The 16,180-nt window shown below is 39.8% G+C and overlaps 1 protein-coding gene across 5 annotated transcripts in view; it reads right to left on the bottom strand.

The window, feature by feature from the left end:
• Positions 1–2,978: 2,978 nt before the first annotated feature.
• LOC148022826 (uncharacterized) overlaps positions 2,979–16,180 on the bottom strand; it is a 118,979-nt gene continuing 105,777 nt past the window's right edge. For 3 of the 5 annotated variants that reach the window (XM_087695752.1, XM_087695754.1, XM_087695755.1), the window contains exons 12-13: positions 15,770–15,868; positions 2,979–3,348 (exon numbers count right to left, since the gene is read on the bottom strand). In XM_087695752.1, coding sequence (XP_087551878.1) covers positions 3,139–3,348; positions 15,770–15,868 — 309 coding nt within the window. In that variant the 3' untranslated portion in view covers positions 2,979–3,138. The remainder of the gene's footprint in view (positions 3,349–15,769; positions 15,869–16,180) is intronic. The other 2 variants (XM_087695757.1, XM_087695756.1) reach the window with 2 other exon arrangements.

Genomic DNA, 16,180 nt, shown 5'->3' with positions numbered 1-16,180 from the left:
TTCATGCCATTTTATCAAATATGCATATAGAGCTTTAGGCATGGAAAATGTATTTTGGGTTTGTAAAAAACATTTTTATATTGCTTACAATGGGATGGAACATGTTATGTTTACAATTGTTATTGAGGTTTTTTAACAATCTAAGCTTATTTTTGGGATCAAAATCACACTTTTTGAGCCCGAAAGTGGTCTTGCTAGTGTGGCAACCATCCCAAGGCATACAAAAGTGTTACCCTAAAACTTTATTTAGCGATGAAATAAGTCATCTTTATTGTTGTTTTTGGAATTTTTGAGCTCAATTTTGTGGTCAAACTCACCAAATTTCATAACTTTTTGTATGATTCTAAATTTTTAACTAGTCTTGAGATCCTAGTAAATCCAAGCTATATTTTTCCAATATTATCATTTAATACTTTCAATATAAACCGACGTAAGGTCCAAGAGTCCTCACAAGCATAAGTAGGTAACAAATACGCATGTTTTGCCACCAAGGCAATGATGATCCTAAAAATAATAAAGCCTTGATTGCCAATGCTATGAATTATTTATGTTTGCTACATGGATTTTAGATTTTTTGGGTTAGGGTTTAGGAACTAAAAGGCTCTGTGTGTGTGTGTGTGTGTGTGTGTGTGTGTGTGTGTGTGTGTGTGATGGTAGCCATATCAAGATGCAGGGGATCAATAGGGCCAAAAAGGATAGGTGTAAGCAGATTGAGAAGGTGGATGTGAAGATAAAAATGACAATCCAAGGGAGAAAAAAGAGGGGTGGCCAATGTAAAGGATTGACTGAGAGTAAAGAATGCATAGGAGATACCAAAATATGGACAATTGCATAATGCCAGGGAAGGGTAGCCCAAAAGGAAGAGGGCAAGCACTTTAGAGAAGACAAAACATGCAAAAAGGCCACATGGATTTGGCTTTCAAAGATTAAGGAAAATAGAAAGTTGACCCGCGACATGTAATGGAGGGTCTTCCACAAGGAAAAAAATAGTGTTTCAAGCGACGGCCGAGGGGGAGGGGATTTTGGGGTGAAACCAAGGAGAACCCATGAGGGAAAAATCCACTCCAAGAACATGAGGTGCCAAAGTTGTCAACCTAAAGTGGAGGTCAAAGAGGACATTTATATTTCAAAGTTGAGAAAAGGCTCGCTTGAAATATTAAAGAATCCAAAAAAGCTTGCCTAAGCAAGCTTACCAAAAAAAAATTCCATTTAAAGAGAAGTGGAACCTTATGTTTACCACTTGCATCATGCACATAACATGTCAAGGCTAAATTGAGTAGATTCCATAAGAATGGCTAGAAAAATTAAGGCTCTAGCCAAAGTAGGTAAAGGATCTAGACAACTTTGTTGTTCTTGATCATGAGAGAAATGCAAAATTTTAAACTACATTTACATGAGCTCCAAATCAATACAAACTTTAGTGGGTTTATATTATCCAATGTAAATTTGTCAAGGGCAACATCAAATTTTTCAAAAGGCCAATGCTTATACACATATCCCTATAGCTCAAATTTTTTAGTTTGCAACATTGCAATCAGTCTTTGTTGTGATGAAAGTGCTAATCCTACCAACTTTCAGCACAATATATTAAAATTTAGGATGTGTATGCACAAGACTTTTCATACATGGCTTGAATACATTGAATAAGCTTATCAAATAAGGAAATATCCATCAATAAGAATGCAAAAATAATAATAGAATCACAATTAATGTTAAGACACTACATGCTCATTGGTAAATAAAGCATTAGAAGAATGTTTGTTAGCATCATGAGGATAAGATTGCAATGGAATATGTGATCATCTTAAAATGATTTATTTTAAGGGCGATTGCATTGTGGTAGTCAAAGAGAAACGTGAGCTACTTAAAGATATTATGTTTTAAGGGCAACTAGATTAGTAGAGTGATACATTAATGGGGTAACATTTCAACAAGAGTCACCTTCTTACATAGTCTATAACTCACATGATTGACTCCTAATTACCTCACTATATTTCACCCACTCTCCTAAAACAACATTGCATCTATGATTTACTCATAGCAACTTGGTTTATTATCCCATTGGCTTGATTTGACTTGTTTGCTCACTTTTGGTCAAGGATGGCATTACATATTAAAATTTTACTCCAAAGAACATAGTTATAGTCTACTTCTCAATGATTAGTAATCTTTGGTTCTCACAGAAGTTTATGATAATGGGTTCAATTAATAACATTTGATAGGTTATTTTCCATTTTCACTAGTTCTAATCTTTAGATCTCATTGAAGTCCACGATAATGGGTTCAATTCATAATATTTGATAGGTCATTTTGCATTTTCACTAGTTTTGGTTTATTTCTCAACAATTAGTAATCTTTACTTCTCAATGAAATCTATGACAATGGGTTTGACCAATAACATTGAATAGGTCATTTTCAATTTTAACATGGACAAAACGTGATATTGTACTGTTAATTACAAGGAGCTTACCTATGGAGAACTAATGGTGGCTCTTCTATTAGAAGCGCCACGTATTAACTACTTTAATAAGTGGCTCTTCTACTTCACAACTAATGGCTTTTGTATCCTTGCTTTGCCGCAATGCTCTTATAAGTCTCCTTTTATAGGACTTGTGAGTGCATTCATATGACCCTTGAGCTTTCATCAGCTGAACTCCTCAATCTCATTACCAAAACCTTTCATTGTCGAGTCTCTCCTTGTCATTTTCTCTTGAATAGAATGCAATGCCGTAATCAAAGGGGCATAGGAAGGTCAACATTGTGAAATACTAAACATATACCACGAAAAACTTAAAGGATGTAGTATTATTGTGAAGAGACAAATTGGCAGTTACAAAGATGAAATAGAGAAATAGAGAAATAGAATCAAGTCCTAGCTTTGCTAGGTCAAAAAGGGAGCACACAACCCCTCTTAAAAGAAGAATGAATGCAAAGGCTAGCTTTGCTAGGTCGGAAAGGGAACAACCCCCCCCCCCCCCCCCCCCCCTCTCAATCTAGCTTTGCACAAACCCTTCTCAATCTAGCTCTATGCACTACAAAAATTGTTACATAAAACAGATACAGACATATAAGAAGAAAGAAGTACCTCCGGCAGTACGAACTGTTAGACCACAACGAAGGAAACAGGAAAACAACTGCCTAGAGTCGAGACAGGAGCACTCTGAACATCCTCTTGTTTCTCTGGAGGGCATGGCTTTCCCAGTCACTCGTGACCTGGAATGGGTTGTGGAGGAGCCATCCTTCGGCATCATGATCATCTGGGCAGACGCAAAGCTGGCCTTTCCCCTGCTCCAAGAATTCTCGCCGTAACTGCTCTGCCACTGACCTCACGTCCGATTGCAGAAATACCTGAGCAAGGTTCCCTCATCTTCAGTGCAATGACAACACTTATATGCTCTACTTCTTTTACTTTACTATATCAGATATGGTACCTAACAATACGACCAATTAAAGACACATACTCTTTAGAGGGATTTTGGGTGTTATTTAGCCACCTATTGATTAACGATAAGTTTATTTGGACGGTCTCAGGACGCTAGATAGGGCATGATCATGGGATACATTTACTCGAGTTAGTTCCTGTTCTGTATTTTTCCAGTGATATTCAGGACATGGACTTGTGCAGGTTGTCTCCCAGGCCAATTTGCTCCCACTCTCTTTTTTCTTTTTTTCCCATGAAAAGTATCGAAACAAAGATAGCAATAAGTACAAAAGGACTCCTTTCTCCCTCTGTACATATAGTGTACGTATGTGTGTGTGTGTGTGTGTGTGTAATTATTAGTTCTTTATTTAACCATATTTCACTCTTGTTTTGAAGGCTTTAGTGGCAAACGCAGGTGTACGACACCCTTAATCTTGTGGTGTAGTAAGTGTATTAACATTAACACGACAAGAACCAACATTTGGAGAAACATATTCACTGGAAATTTTAAAAGACCCATTTTTGAATTGATCAGCCTAAATAGAATACAAACAATTGCTGTGTGCATTTGTGCTTGTACAATTACAATAGGATGGCAACTACAAACAGTATTATAAGCTTGGATATGTGTGTGCCATATATGTCGTTGTTGTGTGTGTTATAGGCAAATAACTAAGCAACTACAAAGTGTATTGTAAGCTTGGATGTGCCTACTTAGATGGATAATGGCGAAGGTCAGATGAGTCATTGGCCACCAAGTCTCTTGCCACTACATATGACCAAAAGTTACCTTTGGCCAATCCAAGTTGACCAAAGTAACTGTTTGGCAATTCGGAATGACTTCAGTTTGACATGTAAACCTTGGTAAGTCCAATCAAAGTTTAAAGGTAATCTTTTGGCCATTGGAATTTGCCCAAAGATAGCATTTTGATGCTTAGGGGTCAGGTTGAGCCAATAGGAAGGGGCAAATAACTCAGGTCCCATCATTGGCTTTTTGGCTTCTTTGATGATTGGATATCTAGAAAATTGTACTTACGATGCAAAGTCGTGATGCTGAAAACCATTGGATATGTAGGGTACAGATCAGAAAATTGGGGCAAGGAAAGCAGCAGCAAAAGATGGTCAGCTTCATCACCTTCACACTAGTGTACACCACACACTATCTCAAACCGATGGTCTTATTACATAAGTAGGTGATGAACTAAACAAGGCCAACATTGCAATTAATATCAGAAGAATTGGGAAACACAAATAAACTTGAATAATTGGTCATGTAATGATTTGTGGAAGGAAATAGAAGGTTTAAAGGTTGCATTTGCAAACAACGTATGATTGCCAGTTGTCCATATAGTCCACCAGGTTCAAAATATTGTCCACATAAAAAAGTGTGTATGTTCATAATGCGTTCCTTTACAGCTGCCAAAGAGAAAAAGTAACCATGAAGATTTGTGACTCTGCCTCCCATCTTTCGACGAGAGAGAGCATGTCGCTGTAAGCCAAGCAGATGGAATATTTCCTACAGCTGCAATGCATCTGAGGAAGCAACAAGATGGTTCAAAATCATTCCCCCTCACCGGTAGATGGAAGACACTACAAGGAGAATCCAATCACACGAGGAGGCTAATCTGGCATAGCCCCTGAAAGTGATTATTTCATCAGCCTTGTACTTGACATTGATTTGAATGGATAGCAAAGGAAATTTCATCCCATGATACAACCTTTTTTTAATTTAGTTCGGACTGTGTACTTCGTATTTTACCTCGGTGATAACTTTCACTAAGGTATGTTGGAGCTCAGCTGTGAATGAGTAGCAGTTCGAGGAGTGAGAGTGACCAAGAGTCAGAGAGGAAGAGTGAAGTTAGGATTAGATTTTAGTGTACCAACAATGTGTTGGTACACAAAGAATAAAATGTATTTATACTTAGGGCATATAAGGGTGCATTCACATGTACAACTGAATAGTGTGTGTGTACTATACACGGAGGTGAAAACAGGCCTTTATCCCAACAACCTCCCACTTTAAGGTTTGAAGTGAACCTCTAACCAACTCCCACTATTCGTATGCAATGCTCATGTTGTGCTTTGCTTGGACTTTTAGTGAGAACATCTACAGGGTTGTCCTATGTTTTGATCTTGGTCAATGTGATTAGACCATCTTCCAAAATTTGTTTGATAAAGTGATATCGCACATCTATATGCTTTGTGCATGAATGATACATGGCATTCTTAGCCAAATACACAGCACTCTGGCTATCATCCCAAACTGCAGTACCCATAGACATGCCGAGATCCTCTGCAAGTCTACTCAACCAGATAGCTTCCTTAGAAGCTTCAGTAGCTGATATGTATTCAGCTTCATTAGTACTCAGTGCAACAATGTTCTGCAACCTAGGGAAGCTTCAGTAGCTGATATGTATTCAGCTTCATTAGTACTCAGTGCAACAATGTTCTGCAACCTAGAACACCAAGAAACGGCTCCACCAGCAATTATAAAGACATACCCACTGGTGGACCTACAAGTGTCCAAGTCACCTGCCATGTCTGCATCACAATAAACCTGCAAACTAAGTGCACCTTGCCCATAGCAAATACACTTTCTTTGTGTACCCTTTAGATATCGAAGAATACACTTGACAGTCTCCCAATGTGTTTTGCTAGGAGTTGACATAAGCCTGCTAACAACTCCCACTGCATGAGCAATGTCTGGACAAGTAGCAACCATAGCATACATAAGAGAGCCACAAGCTGACGCATAAGGGGCTCCCTTCATAGCATTTGCTTCCACATCATCTTTTGGGCTGTTGGCTTTACTAAACTTAAGATAAGGAGGTAAGGGTACCCCAAAAGGCTTAGCTTCAGCCATGTTAAATCTGTCCAGTACCTTTTCAATGTACTTTTCCTGAGATAAATACAACAATTTTTGCATTCTATCTCTACAAATCCTCTTGCCCAAAATATGCTCTACATTCCCCAAATCTTTCATGGAGAAAGCTGATTTCAGCCGATTTTTGAGAGCATCCAAGCTAGTCTTTCTTTTCCCAGCTAGCAACATATCATCCACATACAAAACAAGTATGATAGGGCTGCCATCTGTATCATTTTTCATGTACAAACAATGATCTGCATGACTGCGTGTAAACCCATGAGATAGCATAAAAGTGTCAAACTTTTTGTGCCACTGTCGTGGTGCTTGCTTCAGCCCATACAGGCTGCGTCTTAGTTTACACACCATCTGCTCTTTTCTAGGAACTACAAAGCCCTCGGGCTGTTTCATGTAAATTTCCTCATCAATGTCACCATGCAAGAAAGTTGTTTTTACATCCATTTGGTATAGCCCTAAGTCCAATACAGCAGTGAGAGCAAAAAGCACACGTAGTGTGGTCATCATCACAACCGGTGAGAAGACCTCTTGGAAGTCAATCCCTTCCTTCTATGCGTACCCTTTAGCAACCAGTCTTGCCTTAGTTGCCCATCAACTATCTTTACTTTGTAAACTAATTTGTTTGAAAGAGGCTTCCTTCCTTTGGGCAACGACACAAGATCCCAAGTATCATTAGCATACAAAGATTTAATTTCTTCCTGCATAGCTAGCTCCCACTTACTACTAAATTGGCATGACTTGGTCTCTTTATATGTAAGAGGCTCACCCTCATTTGTAAGCATCACATAATGCAAGGAGGGATCAAACCTGTGTGGTTGCCTTCTTACGAGTATAGACCTGCATACCCAATGATCTACATTTTCAAGAATTGGGTCTACATCTGGAGACATGTTATTTTCAACATTTATTGGCTACTGTAAGCCATTTTCAACATGTTGTTCATGCTGTACAGCACCTTCATTTTCATTACCAGTACTTGCATTTTCATAATCAGCAAGTCTATCTTGCTGTCCATGACCTCCTTATGCTCCTATTTGCTGTCCATCATCATCTGGCTAAAAAATAACCGGCTGATCATCAGTTTCAGCTTGTGGTACAGCACCATGAGGCTCATCATCTGAAGGAACAAGTGGCTACAAAATCTGAAATTTGACCTTTTTCATATCTTCATTAGAGTCTAAAGTACCTTTCAGCAATTTTGCCTCATTAAACACAACATTACAGTTGCAAAAAATTTTCTTGGACTGAGGTAACCACACTATAGCCAAATTCACCCTCATCACTATCGCCCATGAAAATGCCTTTGGTGGATTTTGGGTCAAGTTTGTTTCTCAGCTCATCTCTAACATGCACGAAGACATCACAACTGAATATCCATAAATGGTCATATGAGGCCGATTTGCCAGACCAAATCTCCTCAGGGATGCCATTATTTAAGAACCTATTTGGAGAGCAGTTGCAAATGTGAACCGCGATTTTAAGTGCCTCTCCCCAAAATTCATGAGGGAGATTAGCAGTGGACAGCATGCACCGCACTCTTTCACATAAAGTCCTATTATATATTTCAGCCACCCCATTTGAAGAAGGGCTATAAGGAGTTGTAAGCTCCCTCTTAATTCCATGCAAGCCACAAAAGGACTTGAATTCAGTAGATGTGAACTCACCCCCATTATCAGTTCTCAAGCACTTCAGCTTTCTACCTGTCCGAGTGGTCACAAATGCATGAAAAGTTTTAAAAACAACAAACACTTCACTTTTCTTTTTCAACAGGTATACCCAAATCTTTTTGGAACAATCATCAATAAAGGAGACAAAATATGCAACACCACCCAACGATTTCACGGGCATACTACATACATCAAAATGCACTAAGTCCAAGACATTGGACTTACAAGAGACACTAGAGTAAAAGGATTTTTTTATTTGCTTTCCAAACTGACACTCATTACAAAACTCAAGTTTAGAGTGTTTTCCATCAACCCTCTTCAAAGAGGTAAGGGCATCAAGTCCTTTCCAGCTCATATGGCCTAATCTCTTATGCCATAACTCCAAATAACAGCCAATTTCAGCAACTGCAAGAAACTTGCCATTCAAAGCTTTACAGTGCAAGCAATACAAAGTGCCCTTCTTGGTTCCTTTTGCAATCAGCATGGAACCCTTTTTCACTTTCCACAAACCACCACTAAACAATATAGTGTAACTCTACAAGTCAAGCTGACCAACAAATAGTAAACTCTTTTTAATGCAAGGCACATATCTGACATCTTTCAACACAAGCTCTTGCGCATTATCTAAAGACAAGTGTACAGTGCCAATCCCATCAATGCTGCAAGCATGGTTATTTCTAAGATACAACTTTCCATAGTTGCTTGCATTGAACATAGCAAAACAATCCAAGTAAGGAGTTACATGGAAAGAGGCACCAGAGTCTACAATCCAAGTTTGAGTGATACCATCATCAATTGACAAAAGTGCATCAATCACATCAGCCTTGGTAATCTGTATATCTTGCATATGACATACAAGGGCATCATAATCAACTACACATAATACATCAGCCTTTGTATCCGAAAGCTCCTCTATGACTACACTGGAGGCCACATTGGCCTTTTCCTTGCCTTTGGTTGTCTCAGATACATTTGTCTTATCCTCTTTCTTCTTTTTCTCTCCTGCATTTTTCTTTCTCTCTTGTTCCTTCTTGTAATACCTACAATCAGGCTTCTTGTGGCCCTTCCGACCATAGTGATAGCAAGTAATGGCACTCTTTTCCTTTCCTTTGCTCTTGCTTCTATTTCTTTGTCCAGCATTTACATTTTTCTTTTCAACCTTGCCTCTTACATTATAAGCTGAGTTGCTGCCTTCTCCACTAATCATACGTCTAATTTCTTCATTCAAGATTGAACCGCTCACCCCATCATATGAGAGATTGGGGTTATTACTGAGAGAAACCACCGAGGTCTCCCAAGAATCAAGCAATGTCATGATCAAAAAGATCGCCCAACTTATCATCAAAATCCAAATTTGCATCCTTGAGCTAATTTAAAATGCCAGTAAATGCACTCAAGTGCTCAGCTCCAGGTTTTGACTCATTCAATCGCATATTCACCAACTTGCGCATTAAATGCACTTGATTAACAGGTGTGGTGATCTCATAGGTAGTTTTTAGCTTCTCCCATATTGCATAACTTGTATCTAAACCCTTAATGTCTGTCAAAATGTCATTAGTGACATCCATCTTAATGTAAGTCACAATCTTTTGTTAACTCAGGTCCAATCTACATCAGACATTTGTGTGGGTTTATCTTCCTGCAAAGCATCCTCACAATCCTTTAGGAATAATATGCCCTGCATACAGTCTTTCCAAAGGTCAAAGCCATGACCATCAAACCATTTGATTTCCATCAAACTCTTGATGTCTGAACTGGAAGAAGTTGCAGCCATTTTATCACGAACACAAGAGTAAATACCTTAGATTACAAAAGCACAAGCTGAACCAGCAAATACACTACTGTTCTTCCTCAAACAATAATAAATCTTTACTGTTTGTACATGAACCAACCACCACACGAGCAAAAACTAGAGAAATTTACCAAATTCTGCACAAAGCTCCAAAATTTCAAGTCCAATAGTGCATAAATGTCAGCCAATCTGACCCAGCTGAGCAAAATTTTACCAATGCTTAATAGAAAAGTTATATGCCATACATGCTCTTGCACTGCTATTGCTTCATCAAAGATCACACTCAATGTATCCTTTCCAAATGCATTAAGTTGCCATCTGACCCAAACCAATGAGTATGACAAAAAATCATTTTTTCAAGCCTTGTATTAGGTGAGTTAAATGAGGGCAGATTTGAGTTTGCTCAGCAATAAAGTTGCCATATTGCTAGAATACGAATCTGAATATTTACCATGTTGAGGGATCTGTGCATCTTTGGTGAATGAATAAGCTCAGCATTAAGCGAGCAAAATGCTTTTTATCATAATGTGATTGAAAAAGAGTTCAATTACCTAAAACAGAACTGCATCAATATTCTACTCCGAATAAAGAGAGGCAGCATTTGTACCACTGAGATCCTTAGAGCAGAGTTCGCGGCACCCCTCACAATGTTGGAGGCCCTTTTCTAGACCATCAACTTCATACACAAAGTACACCCTACCTAGAAAAGCCTTCGAGGCCTTCAAGCAAGTAGCTCAAGTAGAACATAAGACTTCATGGTATGCATGTGACAATATGCTAGGGTTTGCACTGAGGAAACACATAAAGTACGACCACGACTGAAACACAAGACTCATATAGTGACATGCAAAACTCAAACCCTAATGCAAAACACAAAACACAAAACTCAAAATGCAAATCACAAACACAAATGGAGAAGAGAGAGAACTCTAAAGTGAATGGATAAATACCGTAAATGAACGAAAGAATGTACAAAATGCTCAAGGGCAAAGTTGAAGAGTGTTGGAGTGTGACATCCACAGAAGACAAATCCTGAGTGCTAAAACACCAGCTAGAGATATCAGATGTGAGAAACTGCAAAACACTAAGCACCAAGGCAGTAGGGGACCAAGGCGACAATAGAGGAAGTGGAGGAAGATGCAAGCGGCCACATTAGCTGCAAAAACACAAGCTGATACAATCGCCAAGTGGAGATCAGCCTATCGCCAAGTCTGGAGCTATAAATGCAAGATGATCCATGTGTCAATGATGAGGAAACTACAAGTGAAAGCTAGCAGCTGAAAATGCTACAGTATGAGACTCCCAAGCTACAAGGCGACAACAAGGATGGAGACACCACGTGTGGGAGAGGATGATGATGACATGGTAGTAGTTGCATGAGCTAGACAGCCACTGAGTGCAAGGCTAATGGTTGAGGAGAGTGAGAGACCTACACACAAGGATAGGGCTGAATGGTGGGCAGTTTGTCTATTTATAGATGTGGAAGGATCTTCTCAACTTAGGATTTTGCATGTGGGACACAGAGACTCTCTAAAACCGCTCCCCCCATTTAATGACACTTTTGATCATTTATTGTTTTGGGGCTGTTTTAAAGAGCCAATGAGTATGTAATGAATTTTTAGCTCAACAACCCCTCTCAAGCCCAAAGCTAAGACCAGAAAGGGACTAGAAGAAATGCTCAAGCCCATTTTCACTCCAAGGCATTGCAACCCCAAAGCAACCAAGGCATTGGATAAACAGTGCACATGAGCTGCCTAGTGGCCTACCAAGACTATAGAGGCGATGGTTATCTTACCAACGGAGTCCAAGAGACCACTTCAAAGAGGCCAAGGTATTAGACAAAGGATGCTCATGGTCTACCAAGACCTACAAAGTCAGATGGAACCACAAGGAACTTCGGTTTTTTTTTTTTAAGGTGAGAAGAGATGGTTTGTTGCCTTTCAAGTAATTGTGCCCCGTGGGGAGAATGAAAAGGAATGGTTAGATCTAACACAACATAAAACAAACAACCTAACCCAACCACATGTCAATGACGTTGGAAAGGGTGATAAAGTATGGTGAGGTGGCGATAAGAAACCACTAGTAGAGACAGCTCAAGATCTACCCAAGTGTACTCTGGATAATTAGATACATAGAATAACATGCTACATGATGAGAATGTGCATGTAGCAAGTGCCACTTGGATAGTATTCTCATGGAAAATTTGTTAACTTGTCCAAGTGCCCTTGTACAAAGATGATGATGATCATGCAATGCAAAGAGAATGTACAACAGGGAAGGGAGGCTGATGTCGAAGACAAGTACCGAATCCTATAGAATACCACAAAAGGGTAGGAATCCCCTTTAAATCCTGGATGTTGAGGCCGAAGAAGAAAGAGGAGCTTAATGTCAATCTTCATGTGGTTTTAAAAACAACGGTGACAAATGAAGAAGAGCATGAAGCACCCCAACTGGAAGAGCAAGGTAGAAGACATTGCCATGATAGCATGAAGAGAGATCCTACATGATCTGCCTCGAGAGGGGAAGCCTCCATGCTAGAAAAATAGTAAATCTCCTAGAAAGATGAAACCACAAAAGAAACGGTGTATATCCCAAGTCTCCAACCCTAGAAGGACCAATGTAAATTTGCATATTAGCCCTACATTGAAATACAAAAACCTTGCAAGAGAGATCAAAATCTACAAAACAACGGTCAGTAGTGGGATACTCCAAAGCAAAGAAAAACAGAAAATGAAAGCTAAATGAAAGATGTGCAATGAGCATGCATGTAGGAGTAAATGTAGCAGAAGATTGAAGAAGGAGAGACCAAGGATATGACCACCATCACGTATATTCATCAGTAGGTTGTTGTTGCTGATGAGATGGACAAGTAATCCTAGACGGAGGTGTAGAGAGTGACCTAGGAATGGATGAAAAGAGAGCAATGGGTAAGAAACTAGAAAACCAAAAAACTAATCCTTTTAAGAGTACTAAAAGACATAGGATATTGAGGTTGGCTGTGTCCTACATGTCCAATGGCCACTAGGACAGCAACGGGAGGTGTAGCCCCACCAAACTATCCAACAAGATGGGCATGGTGACCGCATGAGTAGCCCATGGAGGAGAGATAGGGACACATGGAGCAGAAGATGGAAATCCCTCCATAGGAGTGATCCATGGAGTGTATGATGATGCGCCATAAGCAAAGCATAGGGACACATGGAGTAGAGATGAAGGATCCAGCTCATAGTGTGCTAGATACAGAAGTGGAGTGTAATCCAAGGTTTTGGGACCAAGAAGAGAGAAAATTGAGATATGGATCAGAACAGGGTGGAATGGGAGGAATTTGAGAATCATGGTTTACATGCTCAAATGAAACAAAAGATGTTGATATACCTGATGAAAGATATCTACTTCGAGAGCCCCCTCTATTGAAGTTTACATACTGAAAATCATCCATATCCTTCACACCTGAAGGAGAAACAAAAGAGTACGGATCTGAAACTAGGCCTAGCTGAGATGGGTTGCCAATCATCCCAAATGTTGTATCCTCTATGATAAGAGAGGTGATCAATCTCACCAACCAGTAAGGATGTAGTAGCAAATCTAGGAGGGGTGTAAACTCGACTATTCATTATGCGCAAGTACTCTTCAAGCTCCTCCTTTATCGTGTGACTAAAATTTGAAATAGGAATAGAAAAGAAGTGAAGGTAAAGGTGGGGTGTCATCTTCCTTGCCGAGTCCATAATGCCTCTTTAGGGCCTCCAATGATGGGGAAGCCTCATAAGACAATATGGGAACCCAAGAAGGTCTCTAACACATTATGAATCGATTACATGTCATTCGTGTATCTCACACAAAACCAAGTCTCCACAATATCCGTAGGATACTCTTTACAATAGCACCGGATTTGGTATCATGTGAAGATATGCTAGGGTTTGCATTGAGGAAACACAAAAAGTACAACCGCAACTAAAACACAAAGACTCAAACAATGAGGTGCAAAACTCAACCCCTAAACGCAAAACGCAAAAAGCAAAACACAAAACTCAAAACGTAAATCACAAACACAAACAGAGAAGAGAGAAAACTCTAAAGTGAATGGATGAATGCTGTAAATGAAGAAAAGAGTATACAAAATGTTGGACGACAATAGAGGAAGTAGAGGATGATGCAAGTGGCCACACCAAATGCAAAAATGCAGACTGATACAGTTGCCAAGTGGAGATCAGCTCGTCACCAAGTTTGGAGTTGTAAATGTAAGGTAATCCGGGTGTCTGTTGGTGACAATTGGCAGCTGAAAATGCAGCAATGTGAGGCTCCCAAGCGGCAAGGCAATAGCAAGGATGGAGACACTAAGTCTTGGAAAGGATAATGATGATGTGGCAGAAGTTGCATGGGTTGGACAGCCACTAAGTGGAAGGCTGATGCCTGAAATCTGCACGTGGGAGTGAGAAACCTGCACATAAGGATGGGGCTGAATGGTGGGCAGCCTGTCTATTTATAGATGTGGAAGGATCCTTCCAAATTAGGGTTTTGCATGTGGGACACAGAAACTCTCTAGAACTACTCCCTATTTAATGACACTTTTGGTAATTTACTATTTTGGGGCTGTTTTAAAGAGCTAATTAGTATGTAATGGATGTTTAGCTTAACAATGCACAAGTTAAGCAGTGGCTCACAAGATACAAGATCACCATGAACCACCTCCCCCCCTTTCAGTATGACTATGACTCCCACTTTGTACACCTCTAGCATAGAGAGAGGAACTTGATCATGCGACAAGACCCCTATAGTTGCAGATACATCATACATGGATCTCACCCCAGCAACTCCTATACCCGAAGATGTCATAGTACAAGGACCATTTATGAGGTTTGCAACGGATGGTTTCATTGAGAGACCTAGATACCTAGACGTATAAATGCCACATGAGATGTGGGCAGCCATTAGCCAGCTTGGGGTCTCCTCTCATCAACTCGAGATCGAGACCAAGAGAGCAGTCTACATCCCTAGAGCTGAGTAGACCTAGAAACTATGTTAGAAAGAGCTCGAGAGCAAGAAGCACTATATTTGCAGATGCAAAGCCTACACTACAATTTGAGCTAGGTACCCCACAGTATTTGGGGGGTGACACTTCCCTCAATACTATTCATGGAGTCCCTAGATTAGCATCACTTGGAACTAGTTTCTAGTTGAGAGTCTGAGGCTCTACACATCATTACTACAAATAGACAGCCTGCAAAGAGGGGCAAGACAGTCACAGCCACCGATTTCTTTGAGATAGTGATGACACACACAACACCTACACATAGAGTGGTGATAGTCCAAAGAACTAAAGAGATTAGAGCAACTTGCCAACCACCAATGCAAGGGTATTGCATACAAAGGCTACACCAGAGAGAGATGAGGGAGATTCACTAGCGACATGAGCAGTACTTCACAAATGCTACCCCCATACTATCTCTTGAAGGATGTATGGCATACTCTACCCGCTAAACTCGACCAAGTGGAGCCAGTTATCGCTCGCATTCATAATCAGCCACACAGCTAGACATATACTACTTCATATAGCCACTCCATCATCCCTATGTTGTACCCCTATATGGGCATTGTCTTGCCTTATACACCATTTTAGCTTATTTGCATAGTATATCCTTGATTATCTTTTAGCACATCATCTAGTGATGATCATCATTATAGATGGTTTAATCTCATAGGTTGATTTTCCCTCAAAAGACATGAATATATATTTGAGTGTGTGTGTGTGTGTGTGTGTGTGTTTTTTTGGTGAGAAACTAATTAATTAAAGTCAATTTACAAAGAGGTTGAATACCAAAGGACAATGCAGCCTACTAATATTAAAACACTCATTAAAAAGATCACATTGTCATTGATCCAATCCTTTAGCTCACAAACTAAAACACATCCATAAGCATGTTTGTGTTGCCCTAGCAAGAAACCCCTTGTCATTAATTGTTTGGGATGGTCAACGCACAAGTTACTAAGAAAAAAATAAAATACATTACCTTGCCATCTTGGGAGATGGTTTGAAGTATGGCTTCAATTAATTGCTTTTGTACAATTCTCCTTCGACAAAAATTATTTGTAAAGTTAGGATCTGGACACTGCATAAGATAACCTCCAACTTAAAAATCTTCACAACTACTTTACAAAATTTAGCAACAAGTAGACACAAACATCATCCATCTAGAATACACTTTATAATACTAGCATCATGATGAGAGTACTCAAAACTCCTAGTACAAGGACAATGGCAATGGTGTAGGGATCCCCTCTCTCCCCCTCCCCCCCCCCCCCCCTTATGTGTGTGTGTGTGTGTGTGTGTGTGTTCCCCCTATTGAGAAACCACTTCTTCAGTTTACACACTTCAGTTAGAGTTTCGCACTGACAGTCCCAAACAAGGCTGATGTCAACAT

Source organism: Lygodium microphyllum, chromosome 16, assembly GCF_053477565.2.
Source record: "Lygodium microphyllum isolate KBCC chromosome 16, Lygodium_microphyllum_v1.1.10, whole genome shotgun sequence".
Classification (NCBI taxonomy): Eukaryota; Viridiplantae; Streptophyta; class Polypodiopsida; order Schizaeales; family Lygodiaceae; genus Lygodium; species Lygodium microphyllum.
Note: the sequence above shows the minus strand (reverse complement) of the source record. Positions and strands in the feature narration are given on the sequence as shown.